Consider the following 24481-nt stretch of genomic DNA (forward strand, 5'->3'; position numbering starts at 1 on the left):
GCTGTCGGGGGAGGTTTGAGGTTTTGGGGTGATCGCTGCTCACACCACACAAATAACAGCCCGGTTTGACCTCCCCAGGAGGAGGACAGGTCTTAGGGTCAGTAACAGCCCGGGGATCCTGTGCTGACCATGCAAGTCTGATTCGTTTGTAATAACAAGTGGTCATGTGCAGGACTTTTTGCCATCCTCAATGCTCCTGCTTACAAATCTCTTTGTCAGAATTGACATGAGACCCAAACTTCCTTTAATTTGACCAAACAGGCAATAAAACCCATCTGGCTCAGCTGGCACGAGCACTCTCCAGCCAAAGCCGCTGTACTGCTTTACACCTGCAGAGATGTTGGCCCAAGTTTTGCTATAGCTGAGCTCCGGCCAGTAAAACTACCATTGATTTTCAGTTCTCCGAGTAAAAAAAAATGGATTTTTTCTTTTTTTTCCCTAGAGGCTGGCAGAAGAACATCACCACCAGCACAGCCTTTCTTAGCATGACAGTGGGCTAATCAACCTGTGGCAGCCTGCATGGTAAAGAACATGCTTCCACCGAAACGAGTGGTTGGTTTCTAATAAAACCAACCAGATACTAATAATAAGTTTTAGAGTTCTTTAATAAATTATTATTTGCAGTCAGAACTTCATAGTAGGAGAGAGACAAACCAGAAAAACTCCCAGTGAAGGAAAACAAATGTCCTAAATGGATCTAAACATCCCCACGGCATTTTGGGAGCACTCCTCCCAAATCAGGGGGCTCTTATTTTTGTCCCCCCAGCATCACACAAGCATTTCTGCTTGCTGCCAGGTCACCTCCGCACCAGCACAGCACAGAGCGTGAGTCAAGGCTTCTTATTCTACAGGGAGACAGAAACTGGAAAAACTCGGGGGGGGGGGGCAAAAAAAAAGCATGGATTTGAGCGTGTGTGTTAAAAATAGCTCGAGGGAAAGGGCAGGAGAAGGGCTGGGGTGCTGGCCAACAGGCTGTCAGGGGTATGGGCTTGTAGCTGCAGCTGTGTTTAAAACAGTGGGTTGCTACCAGCCTGCAACAAGCAGCAGGTGCCTGTGCTGCAGGAACTCTCCATTCCTCTTGAAAACAGCGGGGACTGTTTGTAAGAATGAAATAAAATATTTGCTCTAGGTAAGTGTGCTGACAAAAGGAGTGAAACTGAAGGGGAAAAAACCCCCATTCAGTGGAAATGTTTCCTCCTCTGTAGCGATGCCATGGATTTGTCTCTCGGCCCCAGCACAGGACTGGCAGGAAACAGTTCATCACGCGTGTTCTGCTGCCATGACAGAGCCGCGGTCCAAGCTGGTTTCCCACGCTGGGGACATGATAGAGGTGCCCCCGCCGGGGAACACACGGAAATGAGACTCAGCTGCCATTGCTTGTGTCTGTCAGAAGCACCTGCAATATTTGAAGGCTTTAGGACCGACAGCCAGGACAATGGCAGGAAACACCAGATGAGGGCATCAGCATCTCCAGACTTCTATTTCTGGTGACAGTAAAAACCCTTCCGTTTAATTAAAGACATCTCAAGCTCCCAGGGTGAGGCTGTTTATAGAGAGTGGGGGAAGGAGAAGCTCCTCAAACTACGGCCTGTTGAAGTAGCCTATTTTTGATCTCTTCTGATAGTGGGGTCTTACGAATTTATTGCGGAGTGTAATAAATCAGAGCAACGAGTGCCATCAGCTCGCACCTGCTGCTCAGAAACCACACCTGCAATCACCAGCTCCAGGCTCAACCAGCTCAGCTTTCCATCAGCTTCTGCAACTCTGCAGTGTGAGGAGAAAAATCTTGCCCCGTTGCAAGCAGGACTGGAGGAAGGCAGCACATACCTGTCTAAAGTAGCACTTAAACCAGGGCATCAGTGCTGGGAAGCCTCATCTCACAGCAAACCCACCCAGACACCCAGTGCCCAAGGCAGGAGGCAGCGGGGTGCACCTTGGGGTAGCACCGAGGCTCCCCATGCCCAGCTCCTCGGCGGCGGTTTTCCTTCTCCGGCTCGGCTGCTCAGCTGGTGTTTTGCAAGTGGGAAACTGAGGTGGAATGTGATAAAAGACGGGAGGATCGGAGCAGAAAATAGAGCTGAAGGAAGCTCGAAAGTGTTGCCAACATAAGCCACCTCTGCCTGTGGGTGACAGCTCCAGCCAGCTGAGGTGCCACTTCCTTCCTGGACAGCGTGACCTGCAGGTTTGGTATGAATTTGGATGAGCTGTGGGGGGATGTGGGGTAGGGGAGAACGTTGTAGAGTCGGGCTGATGGTTGGACTCAATGATCCCGAGGGTCTTTTCCAACCTGAATGATTCTGTGATTCTGTTTAGGGGCGCCAGGAGCTCTGTCCTGCCAGGGGGGTTGTGCTTTGCCCCTGCAGGGGCTGCAGAGCCAGGGGCAGTGGCCGTGGCCCAAGGGGCGGGTGTCCCCGTGGGGCTCTGGTGCCTGTGACATCACAGAGGAGAAGTCACCGAGGGATGTCACCAGGGTGCCAGCCGGCAGCACCCGCTGCAGTACGGCTCGGGCCAGCGGTGAGTGAGGCCGGCGGGGGGAAGGCTGGGCCGGACGAGGGCCGGGGCAGAAGCTCTGGCCCCTCAGGGGGGTTTCTACAGCCGGGGCGAGGGCGCAGCCGCTGCGGGGAGCGCCTGGGGCAGGGCAGGTGCCGCCCTCGGGGCTGGGCGCAGGGGTGCCGGGGCTGCCAGCCACGGCCAGTGCCTGGGGGCTGTGGGGAGATGTCCCCGTCCCTGCAGCGCTCACCACCCTCCCCCTTACTGCCTCCCAGCTCCCTCGGGCCCTCTCCCACCTGGCCCCAGCCCTGGCATATTCTCCCCTGCTGCCCCAGCCGCCACCTCCCTCCCACCCAGCCCCACTGAGCCCCTTCTCTCCCTCCTGCTCCTCCAGACCATGGCTGTGTTCATCACCCGCATCCTGACCCTGCTGAGCATCGTGCAGTATGTGCTCAGAGCCGGGGACCGGCAAGACGCGGCCACGCAAGAGCTCCTGCGGCAGCGCGAGGAGCAGGAGCGGCAGATGACCCGGCTGCTGGAGGAGATGGAGCAGAGCAGCCAGGAGCAGCGCGGCCTCGCTCCGGAAGGCCTGCTCCTCTGGGCCTGCCAGCACTGGTGGTTCTGGGCCTCCGCCGACGCCCTGCTCGTGCTCTTGGGGCTCTACTGGCTGCCCAGGCAGCGCAGCGCTGACAGCGACAGCGACAGCCAGCAGGGAAGCGCCAGCGGTGCCGAGGAGCCTCAGAGAGAGGAGGACGAGGACTGCGAGGGCAAAGCAGAGCCCAGTGACACCCTGGCTGGAGACAAGCCTCTGCAGAAGGCAGGGAGCTCCGCGGTGCCTGCCAAGCAAGCCTGCCCCAAGAACTCCCTCCTGACGGGGCCGCATCCACCCTTGGGACAGGGCAGCACCTACGAGCGCCCCCAGAACAACGTCCCCAAGCACCTGCTGCTCGCGCCCCTGAGACCACCCCTGGGGCACGTCGTCCGCCAGCGCCGGGCACCGCGGGGGCTCTGCCGGCGACGCGCTGCTGCACCCCCAGCAGCTCCTGACGGGGAACGTGCTGCGCCGCCTCCTCTGCCCCGGGAGCATCCCAACACCAGCCGGGTCCCCGCTTCCCGCGCAGCCTCTGACCCGCTCCGCTGGCACGCTGCTCCAGCTCGGAGGCGCAGGAGGGCGTCAATAAATACCCCATAGAAATAATATTGATAGTAGTATAAAGAAATAGATAAATACCCTAAAGAAATCCCCAATAAATTAGTTTGGTTTAAGCAATCCCGTGTCCGTGAGTGTCTGGGCAGCACTGTGCTGGGGAACGTCACCCCTTGGCTCCATCTCCGCTCTGCAACAAACTGATGAAGTTTGTTGTTGAATTTACGTTTGCAGTGGTTACACTCAGACCTCTAGTGCCTCCTTCTCTCTCTTCTCCTGGTGTTCCCCACATGCCCTCCTCCCCGCCTCCTTTCCCACAGCCCCGACCACCTCTGTCCTTGCTCCCAAGGCCGCCGCTGAAATCAGCTGTTCCATCCCCGGGTCGGGCTTTTCCTGGCTGAGATCAACCCACCACACGCGGGTCCCTTCTTTGCCTCGGGGAAAGAGCACAGAAGGCACAAACAAAAGTCATTAGATTAGGAACGAGCAGAGTACCGGCAGGCAAGGATCTCTGGAGTTCAGGGATGTGTGAAAATGTCTCTTTGTCCCCAAAATGAGAATTAATGCCATGTGTGGTGATTCGTGTCCCTACAGCGACCGACCGACGAGAAGATTTCGCCATCTCCTGGGCGCCCGCTAAAGCTCCATCTTAAGTAAGCGGAGGTTGCTGCAGGCACGGCACTGCCCCCAGCAGCTGGGAGGAGGAGGAGGGGGTGGCCGAGGGGGGTTTGGGAAACACCCCCCCTCCCCAAATGGCCAAATCCCCAACCCCCAGCTACTCCCCGAGGGCGAGGCAGGAGCAGACCCACTGCAGCACCGCCACGGTCTGGAGCCGGCGGCAAAGGGGGAGCTGGAGCGGGGTGAAATGAAGGGGCACGGCGGGGGCGGGGGGGGCACTGGGACTGGGGGGGTCAGTGGGAGCAGGGAGGGGTGGGGAACTGGGAGCTGCTGGTTTTAACGGAGCTGGTCCCACCCCAACCCCTGCCCTCCCCTGGGCAGGGCGGGTCAAAGGCTCCGATAATGGTGGGGCTTGTGCGAGTGGGTGTGCAAAGGTTGGGGCTTGTGTAAAGGCTCGTGCAAGCTTTGGGGCTGGGGAAAGGCTCCTGCAACGTTTGGGACTCGTACAAACGCCTGTGCAAAGGCCTGTGCGACGCGCAAGCTTGTACAAACGCACGTGCCACGTCCGGGGCTGGTGCAAATGCAGGTGCAACACCTGGGACTTGTTCAAAGCCCCATTTGCACAAGTGCAGAGCCCTGTTGCGGGTGCAAGAGCCCCAGGACGCGGAGGGACAGGGCTGCACTGCGGGGCACTGGGATAAACTGCAGGGCACTGGGCGGCTCGGGGGGGCACTGGGATGAACCGGGGGGCACTGGGAGTTTATTGGGTTATTAACTGCATGCGGGTGCAGGTATTAACAGGGGGTCACCGGGGGGGGGGGGGGGGGGGGGGGGGCGGGCAGCCCTGGAAGGGGGTCCCAGGACCCCTGGGGGACATCGACAGGCCCCCAGCTCACACCCTGTCACCCCCCCATCCCCGAGGGGTCCTACCCAGTACACTGGGAGACACTGGGAGATACCGGGGGGGGCAGGAATGGGGAAACTGGGGGACATCCAGGGACACTCTGGGGACCCCCAAGACACCGTCTCTGTCACCACTGAGGGATCACGGGACACTGGGGGGGGCCACAGGGACACTGGGGGGGGCCACAGGCCACCCTCTGGGGTGCACTTCAAGACTGGGGGACAAGTGTTAGTGACAGAACAAAGAACCAAAACAAAGGCCAAAACACTCTGAGCACTTTACACAGTATTTCCTAAGAGTCATGACCTTATTTTCCCCAAATTCTTCCACTTCAGACAAAATAATCTCCATTGAGCTTTGAACAAACAAAAGAAGCCACCTAATACCTTCTCTGCTTCCCCTCCACGTCCTCCAGAAGGTGCCTGATGGTCACAAAGCCACCGACCCAGCAAGTCCACATTTATTTCATGCAGCCGGTCTGGTACAGCCAGGAATCCTGTGCAACCAGAGAGACACAATTACAGACAGCAGCTGGTACTGAAAAACTAAGCACAGTTCAGCAGAGTAAAGGCAGGGAGATCTCAAAGCAGGAACCAAGTCCTGCACGGAGGATGCAAAACAAGCGCACATCTCACCTTTTAGCTTCAAAGGAGTCGGACTTCTCCATTAATGTTGCTTTTGTATAAAACTTCCAGTTACACAATGCCCTTATAGAACAGTAATGAGTAAATAATATATTACAAGAGTAAAGCTTGTGGAAAAAGATCCTAAAAGATCAGGCAGAGCACTGCTCTTTTCTTTGAAAGAAAACAACCAAACCCCCAGAGCAGTCAAGCTGCTTTCTGCAGGCTGGACACGGCCTCCAGGACTATTCTGCATCAGCCTGAGGGTCAATCCCGTATATTCCTCTCACCCTTCGGCTCACGGAGGATCAGCCACAGAACAAATGGATTCACGGGCAGAGACTGGGTAACTCTGATCATTAACGCTCCTGGCAGCTGCGGGGACATCTACCACCCGGCTTATCTACAATGTCTCGTGCAACACACAGGCACTGAGAAATCCCTCTATTTTCCCCGGGAAATACCATTTGTGGCACGTCTGGCCACGTTTCTGGGGGTCATAGGAAAGTACAACTTCCAGGAAACAACAGTGTCAGCTGAAGCCTGCTCATTATCACCTTCACCTGAAAAAAACAACGCCCAGACGTCCAACAAACAACAAAACCAGAAGCACACACGCCACCAGCGATGTGCCTGTCCCAGAACACTGCAAGATACAGGTAGGATTGCCAGAAGCTTTTGAACTGCTGTGCAAAGCGGTGTCCGTTCACAGCATTTTAAGGAGCGTGTGAATGTGCAAAAGGAAAACCTGCCAGGAGATGGCGACTGCAAACCCTAAACGGAACTACGGCCCCAGCAGAAAATAGATCATCGTTGCTTTTCCGCCTTAGAAAGCCGATCTGAACCCGTGACTGTTAACTGTGACCCGAGGCAGACGTGACCACGGCCCCTCAAGCCTTCTGGAGGTGCAGGTGGGACTGAACAGGGTGGGGGCACTCGGAACAGGCTCACCCAGGCAGGCTGGGCACGGTCACCCCCACGTCTCTCCACCAGCACTTGCCAACGCTGTTCCCCTGGGGTATCCAGAGCTGCAGGCAGGGAACGGGAAAGCATCTCCTCTAACACCAGCGTTCAGCCCAGAACTCTGCCTCCCCAGCGCCCAAACGGGACAAAACCCAAACTGGGCCCCTTCTCCTCACGCCGGGCCAGAGTTTGGGACGCCAACGGGATGCCACAGCGTGGGAAAGCTCCAAGGACACAGCCTAAGGGAACCGGAGCTCCCCGGGTCTCAGAGTAATTCTAGAGCTAAAGCGGGGGCAGACATCAACTCCAGATCAGATAATACATGCCAGCGCTCATCCCTGACCCGGGAAGGCAGCCTCCTCCCGGCCTGCCCAAGGGGTTCCAACCCAGCACACTTTCTTCCCAAAGTGGGACGCTGCCTTATTGCGGCGTGACGCCACTCACCCGCTCCTGGAGACGGCACCAGAGGGACACGGCACAAGCCATCAAGACGCTGTCTGGGAGCACCAGAGCCCTCTGGGGACTGTTCTTCACCACGGGGCCCCTGAGAGAGAAAACAGGAGACAGAAGAGATGGTGAGACGTTTCAGCTACGGCGGAGCTAGCTGTGCGCAACAGGACTGAGACTGAGCCCTTTTGCTCGGGGGAAAAGTGCACAGCAGAGAAATACCCGCTGAACAGAAATCTCCAGCTAAACAGAGGGAAAAAAGCAGATTTGAGGAGCACAACATAGCAACAGACTACCACAAGACTTCTTTTGTACGGTACTAGAGTGTAAACACACTCCACACGCATCAAAACTGGTCCGTAACTGTACATTCCGTACAATTGCTCCCTCATTATTTAAACATAATTTAATACGCAGCAATCTATAGTTCTGTGCAAATCAGTATCTAGAGAATCCAAACCTTTCCTCTTCCTCTGGCCAGACGCATCTTTCACCTCAACGTGCACCGAGAAGCATTCGGAAAACCCCAAAGCGATTGTCTACAAAACCCCAGTAACGCCCGTAGCTAAGGAATATTCGGAGAAGCCGCTGCAGAATTCACGGTGAGCGCAGACAACATCACCAGTGGAGGAGCTTCAGCAGCACAGTGTTCCCAGAGCTGGCAGCTTCTTTAGCAGATGAACCTCAACAGCTCTGCCCGCTGCGGTTTTTTGCCCCGGAAGGTACCGAGTTCGTTTCTGCCCCTCAGACACTTCTCGCCGCGTTTCCTCCCCCCGGCCCTGCCGAGGCCGCACGCGCCGAGCTCAGTGCCCGAGCAGAGGCACCGATTCCCCTCCGAGCACCCGCCGGTTCTTCCCCCGGCACCCGATCGCCCGCTCAGCCCCGCTGCCGGCTCCCCCGCCCCGCTGGGACGAGCGGCCGAGCCCGGAGCCCCCCCGCCCCCCTCGGGCCCAGGCACCGGCGGCCGCAGCCGGGCCCTTCCCCCGCCGCGCGGTACCTGCACGCGCCGCCGCCGCTGCCGCCGCCGCCGCCGGAAAGAGCGTCCCGGGGCGCGGCGGGGCCGAGGCAGCTCCGGCAAGGCCCCCGCTAGAGGTGCCCTTCCCAGCGCCTGACCCGCGCGTGCCGGCGGGCACAGGGACGCCCTGGGCACGGCAGGACCCCGCCCGGAAGCCGCGGCTCTGAGCAGAGCCCGGCGCCGGAGCCAGCCGCGGGGCAGGGCCGTGCAGCCGCGCTTCCTCTCACAAATAAACTCTTTTTCTGCCCAGTTCAGCCCGTGAGGCTGCGTGCGGGGTGAGTTCCTGGTGTTGGGCCCTGCAGCTGCGATCCGCGCCGCGCGGAAACATCCTTCGGAGAGTACAAGGGAAAGTGTGTGTAACGCTGCTGGCACAGGGCACAGGCAATAAGGTCTCTTTGTTTCTTTATTTCGGGCGGTGGGGGGTGGTACGGGGGGAGGGCTCTGGGGGAGGGGTTTGAGGCGTTGCGGCGTGCGTTGGGTTTTTTGCGGGGTTTTCAAGGGGGGTTGGGTGTTTTTTTCCAGCCAATACTTGTCCGGCGTGTCACAGCACTCATCTTCCCGCAGGGCAGTCAGTGGCAGTTCACCGCCATGAAGCTCTTCCTTAAGCGATTCAGACTTTGCACCTGGCGACAGGATTTGTACCGCCCGGCGCTGCGTTCAGAGCGGGGCTGCCAGGGCCGTGGTGGAGCGAGGGCGTTTGGGTGAGCGGCTGCGAAGGAATTTTGCAGCAGGGAGCGGGGCCAGGGAAGGGATCTGACCCCTGGGCTCGGCCCTGGTGAGGCCGCCCCTCGATGAGTGGGTTCGGTTTTGGGCCCCTCACTCCAAAAAGGCCGTTGAATGACTCGAGCGTGTCCAGAGAAGGGCAACGGAGCTGGTGCAGGGTCTGGAGCACAGGTCTGATGGGGAGCGGCTGAGGGAACTGGGGGGGTTTAGTGTGGAGAAGAGGAGGCTGAGGGGAGACCTCCTGGCCCTCTACAACTCCCTGAAAGGAGGGTGCAGAGAGGGGGGATGAGTCTCTTGAGCCAAGGAACCAGCGCCAGGACCAGAGGGAATGGCCTCAAGCTGCGCCAGGGCAGGGTCAGACTGGCTCTTAGGAAGGATTTCTTTGCAGAAGGGGCTGTTGGGCGTTGGAATGGGCTGCCCAGGGCAGGGGGGGAGTCCCCATCCCTGGAGGGGTTGAAGAGTCGGGTTGACCCAGCGCTGAGGGAGCTGGTGGAGTTGGGAACGGTCAGGGTGAGGTTCATGGCTGGACTGGAGGAGCTTCGAGGGCTTTTCAAGCTGAGATGATTCTGTGATTCTATGAATTCCATGGGGTTTCAGGTGGGAAGGGGTCTCTGGAGGTCATCGAGTCCACCCCCCCTGCTCCAGCAGAGCCAGTTGTGCAGGACCATGTCCAGTTGGATTTTGAGTAACTCCAAGGCTGGAGACTCCACAACCTCTCTGTGCAGCCTGTGCCGGTGTTTGACCCACCCTCGCAGTAAAAAAAAGTGTGTTTTCTTGTGTGCAGGTGGGGTTTTATGTGTTTCATTTGTGCCCGTTGCCTCTTGCCCTGTTGGTGGGCGCTGCTGAGGAGTGCCTGGCTCCCTCGGCCTCCTTCCATCCCATCGGGTGTTTGTGCACATTGCCAAGATCCCCCTGAGCCTTCAACAGGCTGCACAGCCCCAGCTCGCTCAGCCTCGTGCTCCGTCCCCTTCGTGGCCCATCCCTGGACCCTCTCCAGTCTGTCCCCGCCTCTCTTGTCCTGGGGATCCCAGCGCTGGACACAGCACTCGGGGGCGGCCTCACCAGCGCCGAGCGATTCCCCAGGAAGGCCGGGGAAGATGCATTCTGCCAGCACTGACAAAAGGGCCTATCCAAGGTAAAAAGCAATAAAATTCCTCCTTCTCGAGAAATGCAGTTAAGTATATATACTGATGGAAAGGAGTAACAGGTTTAAATATACCAGATGTGAAATAAATGTGATGCTGTAAGTCATTCTCAAGGAGAAGGTGCCTGCTTTCACTTGAATCGTCCTAATTGAACATTTAGTCGCTTAAGAAGCATAGCAGTGAGAGAGGCCACGCTCTCTGAAGCTGATAATCTGTTCCTACTGGATAGTATCTAACTCCTGAAAAGCGACCCAGCGCAGCCTTGGTGCTGCAGAGCTGGGAGGGCTGTTCGGGGGCTGCGGGCTGTGGCACACTGCAGGCACTGGGCAGTTTGCCTGAAATACAATTGAAATGATGCGACAAGCAAAGGGAGTAAAAGCAACCCCACCTCTCTGCTTATAAAGAGATTTTTAATAGGATGCATCAATGACGGTCAGAAATAACACTTTGATCATCTAATTTTACAGTGAAAAACCATTGTGCTGTCAGGTTCTCATTTCTTGCCCTTTCCAGCATTGTTGTAACTGAAAATAAGGCCATTTCCTCCAGGTTCTTTGCTGTGGGATCAGTCAAAATGAAAACACATTTAAAACTGAGTGATCATACTTGTTTTTTCCCACGCTGATAAAAACACGTGTCTGTATTTCTCAAGAGTTGTACTTCCCATTCATCCCTAAAGAAGTCATCTTGCTTAAAGCACAAGAAAACAAGGATTTTCTTCATGTGTGTTACAGGTTCCTTTGAGGCCCAGAGATAAACGCACCGAATGACAATTCCAGTCTTTGCTGCATTCAGGTGAGTGAGATGGTTTTGTCCCTCAAAAGAAGCCCTGTGAAAACGAGAACTAGTTTTTGTTTATACTGACTCCTGAGTGTGTGTAAAATATGGATAATGTGGGCACCATTTGAGAAGAATAACCCCAGTCTGTGGTGTACTTTATGAGACTGTATGTTCTGGAAAGGTCCAGAAGGAAAGATGTAGTCGCTTTCAATTGTTTAACAGAAACAAGTTTCTAGAGGCCACAAAACCCCAGTGTTCGCATATTTCTCTTAGCAAGTGGTGACCTAGAGACAGTGTGCTGCAACGTGGGATTCCTGAGGGAGCGGCATCGATTTCCCTGAGATTCCCTAATTTGCTATCCACCCAAACTCCGGTGATAACACAGTGGAGGCAAATCCGTATCATTCTGAACAACGCGGAAACACCTAAAGTCCCATTCCGTGTTACGTGCTAGATGCCATCGCAGGCAATAAAAACTAATAATTTTGTTCCCATTTTGGTCGTATAGATTTTACAGAGAAGTTTTTTACCTCTTCTCCCACCAAAAGCCAAAGATTTAAGAGCAAGCGAGTGGGGCAAGACAACAGCCAATGACTTTGGAATTCAGAAATGTTTAGAAATCAGCGAGTTTGTTAGTCAGAAGGAGTGAAGGGAGGGAATGGGCGGGGAGTACAGAAGTAGTGCTTAACTGTGTACCCAAGGAAAAGATTTTATTTTCCCTTTTTGGAAGGAAAAGGGGTTTTTCCCACACCTTTCTAATTGCCTTGAGAAATGCACTACAATCCTCTTCGCTGAGAGCACAGAGCACTGCAGCAGCACCAGCCGTGCTGGATACATTTCTCTGAGCCTTATATTTGGCAACACGATCATGAGCTGCGATCACCCTTTGAACCTGAGCAGTTCCCTCATAAATCTGCAAAGAAAATTGCAATGATGTGAGGTGGGCATTTAAAAAGTATGCTGACAGATCTTTCCACACTCGTCAGCCTTCCTAGCACTAATGCAGTGGGGGTTGGGATGTGCAGAAAGACAGAGAAAACTGAACAAATTCCAGCGTGACGTGAGTAACTGCAGTGGGCTGAACGCAGGGAACCACATGCAGGGTGCTGAGGGACAGCCTGGTTCTCTCGGATGCTCTTGTCAAAAGGCAGCACGGTTCTCATGAACTGAACAGGCATTCTGGGTGAAGGAGGATGGGGAAATGCCTCATCCGGGGAAGGAAACACATAACACATAATTGGGTTTTACAAAGTAGGTTTTGAAACCGCGGGTGGAGGAGAGGAGGTGACCTGTGCTAAAAGTGTTGCATTTTCTTTGAGTAGCCTTTCCAGGCCGTCGCAAATGTTCCCTTTCATCCATTTATTCCCACTGCTCCTTCTTAACTAGTACTTTCTTCAGTACAGTATTTCTTTTTTAGTTTATTTTGTTTTTTAACCACGTATTCTTGCATCTTTCTCTAGAAACATTCTGCACCTTCCCTCTGTTCTCTCTGGCTTGCTGGCAGCCCCGTGGGAGATACACACCAGAGCACGTGTGTAGGTCGAATGCCACCTGCTCCCCAGGTACAGTGCAACGGGATTCGGGGGCAGCACAGTTTTGGGGTTTCAGTGTTTCACCTCCTCCCAGTTCTGCCAAAACTTGCTTTGGCAGATTGCTCCGCTGCAGGCAAATTCCCTTTCTCTGTAGTCACAACATAGGGATAATCTTCCCAAGAACCTTACAAAACTTCTACAAAATGCAGACGCTGTAACCTCTGGTCCCATTCGTTTTTTGGTTCAGAGGAAATGGTTCATTCTCAGAGTGAATTCTCTGCCTGCTGCTGCTTCCCCCATATTTAAATTATTTGCTGATGAAGACAGCCATGAAACTCGAGTGTAAAGACGTCAGACCCCACAACCTCCTTCAGTAACCACGAGAAAGGGTTTGGTCTATCAGCCAATGGGAGCAGTTTCAAGCCTGTCCTGGTTTAACCAGGATAGAGTTAAGTTTCGCCAGCAGTGGGGGGGGAGCTCTAGCCGGGTTATCGGATACCATGCGGACGGACCGGACGGACGGACGTCACATCCTGGCGGGAGAGCGCGGGGCTCGTGGTTTTGTACATCTGGTCCTCTCACTGCTGTATTGGTAGATATTTTGCTCTGTTCATTGCTATCACTATTATTGTTATTGTTGTTGTTTGTTGTGTTGCTGTTGCACTGTTGTATTAAACCTTTCCTTATCTCAGTCTTGGGGCTTTATATTTCACTCCCTTTGTGGGGGAGGGGCAGCGGCCGCGTGGTCTCAGACCCCGGCAGGGACTAAACCATCACAAAGCCTCACTGACAGTTACAGAAGGGAAGTTTTCCAAATGTGAGAAACTAACTTGGAGTTTCTGTCATAGCAGCCTGGATTTGGAGCTGGACAGAAACCCAGCGCAGAGCGTGGGCAGGTAAGAATGTTACCAGTGAACACAGCAGCAGAACTGTGTCATGCTGAGAAATATCAAATACATGGAAGAAAAGAAGAGGCAGAAAACAAAGTTTCTATACGTGAAACAAATGGCCCAAAGCATAAACCGTCTGGATTTGGGCAGCAGTAGAGGGAAGCGTAATCAGGAGACACGGATGAAAGGATTGTAAAGGCAAAAGCCTTTCCTGCGTTCGTTTAGTTCTAGATCTGATTAATTTGAGCAACTTTTTTTTAAAAAAAGCCTACCTAGCCATGCCTTTGTGATGGCTCAGTGTAATGGAAAATCTAAATAACTGGGATCCTGTAAAATCCGTCTCAGCTTTCAAATAAACTTCCAACCCTCCCGCCCTCTTTCTCTGGACGAGCAGAGAACCTGCCAGGAAAAAAGCCTGGTCTTAATTCAATTCCTCACTTGCAGGAGTGCGATTCGGAGTAAGAACCTTCAGATCCCAAGCCAGTAGTTTTCTGTCCTTAGAGAAAAATTCTTGGCTAGTGAGAATAGTTTTAATTTTCAAGTTGGCTGTAAGAGAAATTCCAGCTCCCTGGAATCTGAAGGATACCAGCTGTTAGAACTGACAGCACAGATCACGGTCCACGTGCCTTTCCTGATGTCGTCTCCTTTGATGTGTTTTATCTAGTCATTGTTAATGTTGGGAAGAGGGGAAGAGATAAAGATTACTGGTTTTGCCCTTGGGAGGCAGGGAAGGAGGATGCAGCTGGAGCTGAGACAGCACAGTCTAATCTAAACCTTCCCTGCAGCAACCTGAGGTTATTTCCTCTGGTCCTTCCTCTCCTTTGCTTCAGATCACAGACCTGGATGTTGGTGCTTGAAAGTGCCTCGCAGGAGAGGTACTGGACCTGCTGGGGCTTTGGATGACCGATTTACTGTGAAGTCAGGAGCCAATGAGACCCGTCCTGCTGCAAATGGAGCTGCCAAGTGATGCCAGAAGCTGCAAATGCCAACCAAGCTGTTGTGGACCAGGTAAAGCACATGAGGGTTTTTTTTCTTGGCCTAGAGAAGTTGGAGGGAAGGACCACTTGTGGCATTTAGCGTGGTCCTTGGAGCTGACCATGGGAGGATCTTGGTGAGCTGTGGGTGCTCAGGTATTGCCATGGTTTTAAATGTGTGAGGTGCCCAGTAATAGAGAGCTGCCATGTGCTTGGGCTCTGAAGGAGGCTCTGTGCCCTCCTTGGGTGGAGGGGTGGGGGGCCTGGTGCTCCCCAGCCTATGGTGTCCCGTGGCACTGGGTGGGATGGAGAATGCCATGGCAGGACTCTGCCAGCTGAGGAGAAGAGCTGGGTGTGGAGGAGGAGAGGCTGACCCCTGCTCTGCGTCTGTGACTGTGAAAGGCCACTGAGCCCTGCTCCTGCAGTGTGCTGGTACTGCAGCATGTTTCTGCCCTCAGTATGGTGAGGACTTAGGTGGTTTTAACTGTCAGAGGAAACACAAGGCCAGGAGAGTTGGGATTAAGGTAGAGTGAGCCCCAGAACAACTGTTGAAGCATCCTGTAACTGTGTAGGTGATCAGTGCCCTTGACAACTGTCCACTTTCTTGTTTAGGCTGAGATGCCTAAGGGCAGTATCCTTAGGCATCAGCTGGGTCAGGCCTGAACCTCCATCCAGAATCGACCCGTCTTCCTGTGGCATTGTCTGCTGGCAGTCACAGCCTCACAGTTACTGCCTTGCTAACCTCCATGTCAGAGATTCCCCTTGAGCTGTGATTAACTTCTTGAGGCTTGTAAATTTTCTTCTGCATTTACACAAAGACAGCTGGCTGGATTGAATGGTTTCATAGTATTACAGAAAAGGAAAACCTAGGAGGCATTACATTTGTTGGGGCCAAGAGCTTTGCTTTGTTTCAAAAAGCAGTAGGGAAAAAACAGTTTACTCTTTTTGGATTTCATGGTTGCACCGCTAATGTCAGGGTGTCCAAAATGTAGGCATTTGAGATACTGTCTTGATTTAGAAAAGGAGTAGAGAAGCAGCTTAGGGCTTGGAAGTGAGATGTAAAATAAACAGAAAGTGAGGAAAAAAATTGATTCTGAACATGGGAATAAAAGGGAATACAGCAAACCCAGGGCTGTGCTTTGATGTGTGTGCTACCAAAAGAATTAATATTCTCCCTTGCAATGTGGGATTGTGTTGCTCAGAGGAAGTCAGGGGAAACATGGCTAAAAGGAGCCAACTTTATTTCCCTTCTTTCTCAGAAGAAAACAAGTATGAACCCTGCTTGGATTAGAGAGGATTATGGGCTGCCCATTTGGGAATTCACAACTGGGACTTCATGAGGATGCAGCTGGGTAAGTGATGTCACTGCAGTTATTTGGTAGGAAACCTTTTGATAGCATCTAAAACGGTTTGAGTGTCGCAGTCAGTCCTGTCTTTGAGCGCTGGAGTTCTTCCTTCATGGGTTAAAACAGGGGAAGGGAATGCTCCCATGGATGGTGTAAGGTGTCTGTGCCAGCACTGCCCTCCTCTCCCTGGGGCCTCACTGCAGCCCTTGTTTTTGCCTTTGCTGCAGCTCTGTGTCCTGTGCAAGACACCAGCTGTGCCCAGTTACTCTGTGGGTTCGATCTGGTGAGTGCAGCACTGATGCCAGGGAAGATGTTTCTGATGTGCCTGTGTCACCCCCCAGGGGCTCTGGTCCTGGTGTGCAGAAGCTGGGCAGTGCCTGTGCTGGGGCTTTGTCTCGGAGCCTGCAGAAGGGCTCCGGGGGGATGCAGGCTGATGGTGCTCTGTGTCCTTCTGGCACTGCAGCAAGAGAGAGGTTAATAATGCCACACGCCTGCTGCTGCCCTTGGCTGTACGCTCGTGTGTTTCTGCAGGAGGATGAGAGCTGTCAGCAGCATTTCCCAGGGGATGGGGGAAGGATTTTCAGCCCTGTAGAGCGGCTCCCTGCATGAACCAACAGTTCCCTTGCCTCTGAAGAGAGCAGGGCCAGCAGCCTGCTTCGGTCAGACCCTGCTAGGATGGAGGAGGGTGGCTTGTCTGAAGTGCTGAGGGGGCTGGCTTGCTTCTGTGCTGGGCTGTGTGTCAGTGTGATCCCCTCTCCACGCCCTGGGCTGCTCCACATGTGTTCTCTTGGAGTCAGAAATGCAGGCAGCAGGGAGCAAGCTTTGCTCCCGGAGAGAGGATGTGCCGGCCTGTCTCCCTTTTTTCCCTGGGGCTGCGGCTGTGAGTGCACCCGGGCTGTGGGTGAAACGTGGAGGGGACGGGGACTGCCTGCCTCGCCGCCGCTGGCCTTGCCCGCCTTGGTTTGCACAGGGCCTTTGGGCTGTTCTGGCCTGAAATCTGTTTTGCACGGTGTGTACATGAGGGCTTAGCTTCTTCTTGCTCTGTCTAGAAAACGCTGTGGAGGCTGAGGATGAAAAGTGCAGCAGGTGGCCTAGCTGGGAGGGACTGCAAAGCCAACTCCCCCTCCCTGTCCTTTCCCTGCATTTGAACTCCGTAGGTGATTTTCTGAGCAGCAGTTCCTGCGTACATCCAGGGAAAGGAGTGGTGGGCTTGGCAGTGTGTAAGGAACTGTGTTGGACTTTTGTCTCAACATTGCTGTAGCACCACCACCATTTCCTGGCCCCAGCACCCCGTTGCCATGGAGGAGTACGCCCTGAAGGAGACGAAGGGTCCCAGACAAAACCACAGCATCCGCCCGAAGCTAAATCTGGATGCGGGAGATGCGCCAGCCAGCATGACCAGCGCCTGGGCATCTGCGCATGGGGGACCATGAGACCAGGAGCCCCACGATCGGGGTGAGACGTGCAGGCTGGCACGAAATGGGTGGACTCCTTGGAAAAGATCAAGGGGACTGGGACAATAAAAGGACTGTGTACTCCTCCCGGGGGGCTCCCCTCTTCAACACCTGCTACTTGGGGCCAGGACCTCAGCGGAGCTTGGAACACCACCACCTGCACCGAGTCCGAGCCACTGGAACATCGCTGGATCCCTGGTGGTGGTGGTAATTAGCTGCATACCTACCGTCTTTCTTGCTTAGGGTTTCTGACTTTCCCCTTCTTTTCCTCTCTGTCCTATCGCTATTACAAATTGTTATAGCATATAAAGTTCACAAGGTTATACAGCATCTGACCTCGTTTGCGTCTTAATCTCGCTCTTGGGATCGTTTAAGAACCCGCCCCGATATTGGATTGGGACACAGTGCTAGGTCTACAGCTGCACTCAATGATCTTAAAGGTCTTTTCCAACCTAAATGATTCTTTGAAATGTGGTCCAGATGTCAGAAAAAGTGTAAATAAAAAGGGAGTTGCAAAGGTGTCAAGCCAGGATAGCAGAGATCGGATGCTGGGAAGGGGAAAATGGTGCTGTAAGGACTTAAGGCAGGAGCCACAGCAGTAAATGATAGTATGTGGAGCTGGGGACTCTCCAGCAGACCCTTGGAAGGGACCCTTGGAAGGGGCCCTTGGTCCATCTCAGTGTCAGCAGACAGCTGAAGTTCATTAAATAACAGGAAGGTGTAACACTGGGCTCCTATTCATTCTCTCAGCTATGGTAGAGCTTTTGTAATAAATTGCAGGATGACAGTACAAAGTGATAAAATAGAGAGGGACTGGAATATAAAGGTGACTGGTGAGGCTTCCTGGGTAGTGAGATTTGATTTAGAAAGCACTCAGCCACTTAGCAGTGTTGTCCTGGAAATTCTCCTGCTTTCCTGGATCCCTTGAGATGCCGTTTATATGGTAATTACAGCTAAGCAGGGGATTTCTAGGCAAGAAATGTGACCTTTCTACTTAGCCCTGAACAGGGCAAGATGATGTAACTGAACAAAATTGTTCAACAGCATCCTGAGTCTCACTAGTAACAGATCTTCTCTATTCCTCTTCCAGCAAAGTGTAATAGGAAGGCAAATTAACCAACTAATCCAGAGGGAGATGGTTGATTTTTGCGTAAGGAAGAAGACAGAGGATTGATTGTGCGTACTGAAGCAAGATTCAGACACCAGTCTGTGATCCCACAAGAGCAGCTGGGTGCAGTGTATTGTAGGGCAGAGTGTGCCCATCTATCCCCAGCCTTTAAGTTTGGAGGGCGATCAGTTGGTATCCGACAGCTCTGAGTCTGGTGCTGCTGCTCCGCCACGAGTGACGTGGGGTCCCTTGAAACAAGACCTCTGGCACGGGGCACAGTGACAGCCACAGGATCTGTACAGGCGTGGGGCTGTGCCTCTACGTGGAACTTGCCTTTTTGTTCTTCATGTCCTTTAAGCACTTTGCTGTTTATTCTTAATTTCCCGTCCCTGTCAGCACAGTCTCATCAGAGCTGTTCAGTTTTCTTTCACCGAGGGAAGCTGTTGGACACATGCACAAAGGGATTTGGGTGCCTTAGGGCCGTATCGAAGTGCTCACATCAGCTTCTTCCTCAGCACAGCTTTTGCCAAGCTCCCGGGCCCTGAAGGCCTTTAATCCCAGCTCTTGCTGCAGCATGGCCTTGTGTCCATAGGACAGGGCTGTGCTCTGGGGTTTCTTGCAAGAACAAAAGGAACTGGCCACCTTGTCCTTTCCTGGACCTGTAAAGGGCCCAGTACCTCGGGCATGTACAATGCTGCAGCTGTTTTGGGAGTGAAGGAGTGAAGTTACTGCCTTGATTGCAGGGTGTGTGTAAAACTCGGGGGGAAGGGAATGTTAGTCTTTGCATAGATGAGTGGAACAGAAGGAAGCAGGAGGGAATATGATCTGTGATTTTACCCAATGTCAGGATGTAAAAAAAAATTTTAGAGTAGAGCTGTGTTTGAGAGCGCTGGACTTTCAAGTCCCAGAAAATAAGTGGGCAAATCCATCTGTTCCTTGGTCCAGTTAGGCAGAAAGGGAGGGAAAATTATTGGTAGTCCAGAGTTAGTGCTTAGTAAATGTTGTACATGTTTATCTTTGATTTTTGTTGGTTTGCAAAGCAGGAAAGTGTTCTGATTTTGCTAACACTCGGAGCAGCAGCGATCCCTGGATTTGAGGCTGTTCATAATATTCTGAGCACTTGGTAAGGTCAGGCACAAAGTCACGTCGGGTCAGCTGCTCTAGTGAAGTGAAGCAGTTAAGTGACGTTTACCTTCCTTCTGTTCCCACCAAAAAAATGTAAAGGGTAATAAAGGACAGTTTGGATATTAATAGCGATTTAGTTCATAATCCCAGTAAATGGGGCTCCAAAAGTAATGGAAGCGGGGGGAAGGTGAGAAGTGCCAGCAGGCCCTGGTGTGTGTTTGTGGCTCGATCGTGGCTTGTTTTCCGCTGTGCTCTGGCCAGCCAGCCAAGCCGTCTGGTTTTCCTGGTTGCAGAAGCATCTCTGGCCTTGGAATGAACACGAGGGATTTGAGCCAAGCTCAGCAAGGCCTGACCTCCCCTTAGCCCCGTGCCAGCCCCTGCACAAGGGCACTGGGCAGAGGCGCTGGGGTGTGATGCATCTGCTGAGCGGAGCCCAGGGGGTGGAGCTGCTGGGTGAGGGCGTGGGGGGAGCCGGGGTTCAGTCAGGAGTTAGTGCTGTGCCTGTCGGGCTGCGCTTGGCAGGGTTAATTTGTGACAGGGTGTCCCAGAGAGGGACAGGGGTGGTTGTGTTGTTTGTGCATCGGTGTGGGCCTGTGCCAGAGCCCTGCCGCGGGCGGGCTGGGAGGTGTGAGGTGGCAGCAAAGCAGCTGAGCTGGTGGAACTGGTGGAACTGGGATCCGGGTTAGGACCAAGCGTGGGGAGCAGGAAGCAGCTCGACCCTTTGGAGGGGGTGCTGGCACTGCTGTGGGTTGTGTGTGAGTAGCTTTGGAGGCTCTGTTGCCCCCCGGGGTGTTCCCCGGTGGCGTGTGGCTCTTTCCACAGCAGAGTTAATTAACCCTACACTGCCCGCCGGCTCGCGTTGTTCGAGCCGGGAGAAGCCCTTTGGGTTCTGCCGGGACTGTCTGTAGCCGCTGCCCCGTGCCGGGGTAACGCACCCGGGGCTGCGGCTGTGCTGGAGCCGGGCGGGTGTGCTGGAGGCGGTTTCAGGGCTGCTTGCTGTGCTCACTGGGGCTTTGGGCACTGAGCATCCCTGTCCCCTCTGCCCGCGTGTCCCGGAGCTGCCCCCCCCCCCCCCCCCCGCGTCCCCGCTGTTGCCATGGCAGTGTTGGGGCCGGCCGGGACGCCCAGTTGCCCTGGCAACGGGAGCAACAGCCCGTCTGGCAGCGGGGATCCTCCCGTGAGTGTGTCCCCACGGCCCCGCGGAGTGGGCGAGGTGGGGGATGCTGGGGGGTGGTGGCTGCGTCCCCTCCCCGGCTGAAAGCCGGAGGGCGGCTCTGGGTGCCGGTGCTGCCGGGCGGCTCAGCCGCGGGCGGGGGGTGCTTGGGAGCGGGGCGGAGCAGGGACCGGGGCTGCGGGGGAGCTCGGGGGGGGGTGGGGGGGTGGTGTGATACCCCCTGCCCCACGCCGCGGAGCTGGGGACATCCCTTGTGCGAGAGGGGGGTGCCCGGGGCAGGGGGCCCTCGGTCCTGCCCAACCTCTGCTGGCCGCGGGCTGCGCTCGCCCTCCTGCGGGATCTGTGTCCCTGCACGGCAGCCGCTGGAATGGGGAGGGTCTGAGGGGGGAGGTTACCCCCGGAGCACAGGGCGGGGGGGCTCTTGTGCTGGGCGAGAGGCACCTGGAGGCTGCAGCACTTTCCGTGTCGGGGGCTGGGAGCTGGAGCCCCTCCTCCCCCCCAGAGAGCCGGGCAGGGAGCAAGCTTTGCTCCCGGAGAGAGGATGTGCCGGCCTGTCTCCCTTTTTTCCCTGGGGCTGCGGCTGTGAGTGCACCCGGGCTGTGGGTGAAACGTGGAGGGGACGGGGACTGCCTGCCTCGCCGCCGCTGGCCTTGCCCGCCTTGGTTTGCACAGGGCCTTTGGGCTGTTCTGGCCTGAAATCTGTTTTGCACGGTGTGTACATGAGGGCTTAGCTTCTTCTTGCTCTGTCTAGAAAACGCTGTGGAGGCTGAGGATGAAAAGTGCAGCAGGTGGCCTAGCTGGGAGGGACTGCAAAGCCAACTCCCCCTCCCTGTCCTTTCCCTGCATTTGAACTCCGTAGGTGATTTTCTGAGCAGCAGTTCCTGCGTACATCCAGGGAAAGGAGTGGTGGGCTTGGCAGTGCTAGGTCTACAGCTGCACTCGATGATCTTAAAGGTCTTTTCCAACCTAAATGATTCTTTGAAATGTGGTCCAGATGTCAGAAAAAGTGTAAATAAAAAGGGAGTTGCAAAGGTGTCAAGCCAGGATAGCAGAGATCGGATGCTGGGAAGGGGAAAATGGTACTGTAAGGACTTAAGGCAGGAGCCACAGCAGTAAATGATGGTATGTGGAGCTGGGGAATCTCTATTGGTCCTTGGTGCATCTCACTGTCAGCTGACAGATGAAGTTCATTAAAAGACATAGTTGTGGCTCGTGGGACTGCACCCACAGCAAAAAGCTGTTTTGGCTCAGCGAATGTTTTTATGGAGTTTTACTTCTATGAATCTTAACTCTGCCACTTAAATATGTTCTAGTCATGAAACAGTGTGGGGCGGCCTTATGTTGTCTGCTTAGGAAGGATGCCACAGCCTGGAGACACAGGTGTATCCTTTGGGTGTGCCATGAATGGGATTCTGGATTTTCAAAGTCTCATTATTACCCCTTCCAGGTTTGCCTAGTCATGGCCACTGGCAAGATTCATCGGTCCATGGGGTCCTCCAAAATGGCTGATGGACTCCAGAGTAAGGTGACAGTACGTGTTAATCCAAAGCTGGTCAGAGAGGCAGAGCAGCGTGTGCCTGTAAGTACCTGCTGGGGGCCGGGTAGGAGCTGGGTTAAGGCTGGCAGCTGCCCCTGTCCCTCCTCTGCCTTTCCCTCCTGTTGTCAGGGTGCTGTGGAGCCAGGCACCACCTCCCCACCTCTTTGCTGCCGTGCTTCTGTTGGAGGGGGCTGTCGTGGTGCAGTGGGGGGTGGACTGTGTCACTTCAGGGAAAGTCCAGGGTCTTGCCTGAATGTGCCAGTGGAGCCGAGATAAAGGAGTGTACTGGGCATTGCACGGGAACAGCTGAAGCACAAGCATGTGCTTCCTTCCGTCCTCTTTGCTGTGTGGGCAGTAACATCTTCTGTCCCGTGGGCATACCTGCCAGTGCTGCCCTGGCCACACCGCTGGGCAGCTGGGCATGTGGTGGGCTGCTCAAACCACCTGGAGTCTTGACAGGACACAGCTGTCCCAGATAGAATAGCTTCCAAAAGAGTTGTTTCATGGTATCTCGTGTCCTGTGTGGAGCACAGATGCCGCCCTGCAAACAGCAGTGGATTCAGGGCGATTCCTCCTTCCCACCCACAACTGTCCCCTTTGCTGGCTGGAGCTCCCTTCACTGGAGGTGACCCAGTGCTGAGGCTCTGTCAAGGAGACATCTCTGTATCCTTCTGTGGAGGGGTCTGTGAGGCCAGAACAGAGAGAAAACAAGTGCTAATGGAAAAGAAATAATGAAAACTTGGACCCATTCCTCTCCACCTCAGTCTTGGCACAACGCTGCTTTTCTGCTTTCCTCTGACTCACCCAGCAGTGCCATCTCCACCTGCGTGTTGGTTGTGAGCACTGTGCAAGGGTGGAGTTAGGGGATCTCTGATAACTCCTCCCCGCTCTCTTCAAAGGTCTCTGGCTCAATCCAGCAAAACTCAAGAGGGAACAAATACCCAAAGAACAGAAATCCCCCAACATGTCGCATCACCTCATGAAGGAGAAGCTAATGGGACAGAACCACTTGCTTAGAGCATGTGTATTCCGCTCTATATCATTAATTTACTGATGTTAAATATTTCAGTAGGTAATTCACGGGACTTCCAGGACTATCTAGTGGCTGTGATCACAAATTATTCATCAGTGGCACTTGAATGAGAAAAACCTCTCTGCAGAAAGGTATTTCTGTAGCTCTTGGTGGTGTTTTGCATTTCAGCTGACTCCCTCTGCCTTCCTGAAGGAGATGTCTCTTACCACCAAGCAGAGGCTGGCCAGCACCCGGGAGATGAGGCGGCCCCGGATTACCCAGCTTCTAGACATGGGTGAAACCTCCCATCACAAGGTAGCCTTTTCCTGCCCTTTTCCTTGCTGCTTGATGTGACATTTGAAGAGGGCGTGTGTTTGTGACAGGCGTGCCTCTGGCTCATCTGAATACCTCAGTGACTAGGGCCTGTTGTCATTTCAAACTGCTGGTGGTGGTGGAGTTCCTTCTGCTGGGAAAGGTAGAACGTTTTTCCCTGGTGAGAGGTTGGAAGTCCTGATCTGCGCTAAGTCAATATAAATAACCTCTGCTGAAGTTGGTGGGTTTTGCTGGAGTTTAGCTACCTCTGCCAAAGCACGATACTGGGGGAAGGCTGGGGCAGGCTGCAAGGGCTCGAGCTTGCCATTTTCCATCCTGCTGGTGAAATAGCCACCTCGTGCTTTGGTGTAGTCACTGTCAAATGCTTGGGGTCTTGGGACTCCCTCAACGGTGGCAGCATTGCCCCTTGAAGGCTGAGGGCCTATAGAAATTACTCAAGATTTAACAAAACCAAGTGCATTAACGATTTGGGTTGGAACAATGTGTGGGACCTTTACAGGGTGTTAGATTTTGCAGGCTGCCAGATATACAGGGGAATGGCCCTGGGCAGAGGGGAGTGGAAGTGCATTCTCTGGATCAGTGGTTACTTAGATGTATGTTTAAGCTGCTTTTCTCACAGGACTGCTCACCACAGCACACAGTCCAAACGGGTGGATCGCTGAGGTAGGCTGTTGAGTGGAAAATTGCCAGCAAGAGACCTGTAACCAATTGGTTAAGGATTGCCCTAGGCAGCACAGGAGGCTGGGAACGCATCAGATGAGCGCACACATAACTGGCAGCGTGCTGCAGGCACGAGCTGCCGTGTGAGCGTGGCTCCTGTGGAGCAGCAGGAGGCCTGCCTGGGTCTTTTGAGTGGGAACAGTGCAGCTGGGAGAGGGGAGACAAAGCAGGGAGGAATTTTCTCAAGTATTGCCTCTGCTCTGTGAACATTTGCTGTTTGTGTATAGTTTCAGACATGCTTCTGCAGTGGTATTAAATGAAATGGCAATAATGGAATACAATAAAGCATCTATTTAAAGCCTGTGGAAAAAGGAGATACCAAGTCCAGTCTTACTGAAGTTGCCCAGTAATGCTGAGGAAAGAACTAAACCTTATCACTATCCAGCATTCACCTCCTTTGTCTTTTTCCCAACTACTGTGT

At 54.0% G+C, this 24481-nt stretch overlaps 2 protein-coding genes and 1 non-coding gene across 59 annotated transcripts in view; 1 reads left to right on the forward strand and 2 right to left on the reverse strand.

Moving 5' to 3' along the window:
* The window catches only part of LOC141934042 (uncharacterized), a 151134-nt gene extending 142912 nt beyond the window's left edge, over nt 1–8222 (reverse strand). For 8 of the 32 annotated variants that reach the window (XM_074849231.1, XM_074849235.1, XM_074849233.1 and 5 more), the window contains exons 1-3: nt 7653–8032; nt 7190–7289; nt 5546–5655 (exon numbers count right to left, since the gene is read on the reverse strand). In XM_074849231.1, the coding sequence (XP_074705332.1) occupies nt 5546–5655; nt 7190–7289; nt 7653–7679 (237 nt within the window). In that variant the 5' untranslated portion in view covers nt 7680–8032. Of the gene's footprint in view, nt 1–587; nt 4072–5545; nt 5656–5794; nt 5867–6733; nt 6811–7189; nt 7290–7652; nt 8033–8189 lie in introns of those variants that run through there. The other 24 variants (XM_074849242.1, XM_074849239.1, XM_074849249.1 and 21 more) reach the window with 9 other exon arrangements.
* Nucleotides 7005–7089, reverse strand: LOC141934451 (small nucleolar RNA SNORD45). The gene has a single exon (XR_012626332.1). It is a non-coding gene; the product is annotated as a small nucleolar RNA SNORD45 (small nucleolar RNA).
* Nucleotides 8223–8387: 165 nt separating the features above from the next.
* LOC141934040 (hydrocephalus-inducing protein homolog) overlaps nt 8388–24481 on the forward strand; it is a 163703-nt gene continuing 147609 nt past the window's right edge. For 12 of the 26 annotated variants that reach the window (XM_074849198.1, XM_074849216.1, XM_074849208.1 and 9 more), the window contains exons 1-11: nt 8388–8596; nt 8772–8908; nt 9715–10065; nt 10810–10870; nt 12316–12417; nt 13236–13283; nt 14108–14285; nt 15511–15603; nt 15825–15880; nt 21906–22037; nt 23197–23322. In XM_074849198.1, the coding sequence (XP_074705299.1) occupies nt 15588–15603; nt 15825–15880; nt 21906–22037; nt 23197–23322 (330 nt within the window). In that variant the 5' untranslated portion in view covers nt 8388–8596; nt 8772–8908; nt 9715–10065; ... (3 more) ...; nt 14108–14285; nt 15511–15587. Of the gene's footprint in view, nt 8597–8771; nt 8909–9527; nt 10066–10809; nt 10871–12315; nt 12418–13235; nt 13284–14107; nt 14286–15510; nt 15604–15824; nt 15881–16646; nt 17259–21905; nt 22038–23196; nt 23323–24481 lie in introns of all 26 variants that reach the window. The other 14 variants (XM_074849210.1, XM_074849209.1, XM_074849214.1 and 11 more) reach the window with 14 other exon arrangements.

The sequence above is a fragment of the Strix aluco genome, chromosome 24 (genome assembly GCF_031877795.1).
Source record: "Strix aluco isolate bStrAlu1 chromosome 24, bStrAlu1.hap1, whole genome shotgun sequence".
NCBI lineage: Eukaryota > Metazoa > Chordata > Aves > Strigiformes > Strigidae > Strix > Strix aluco.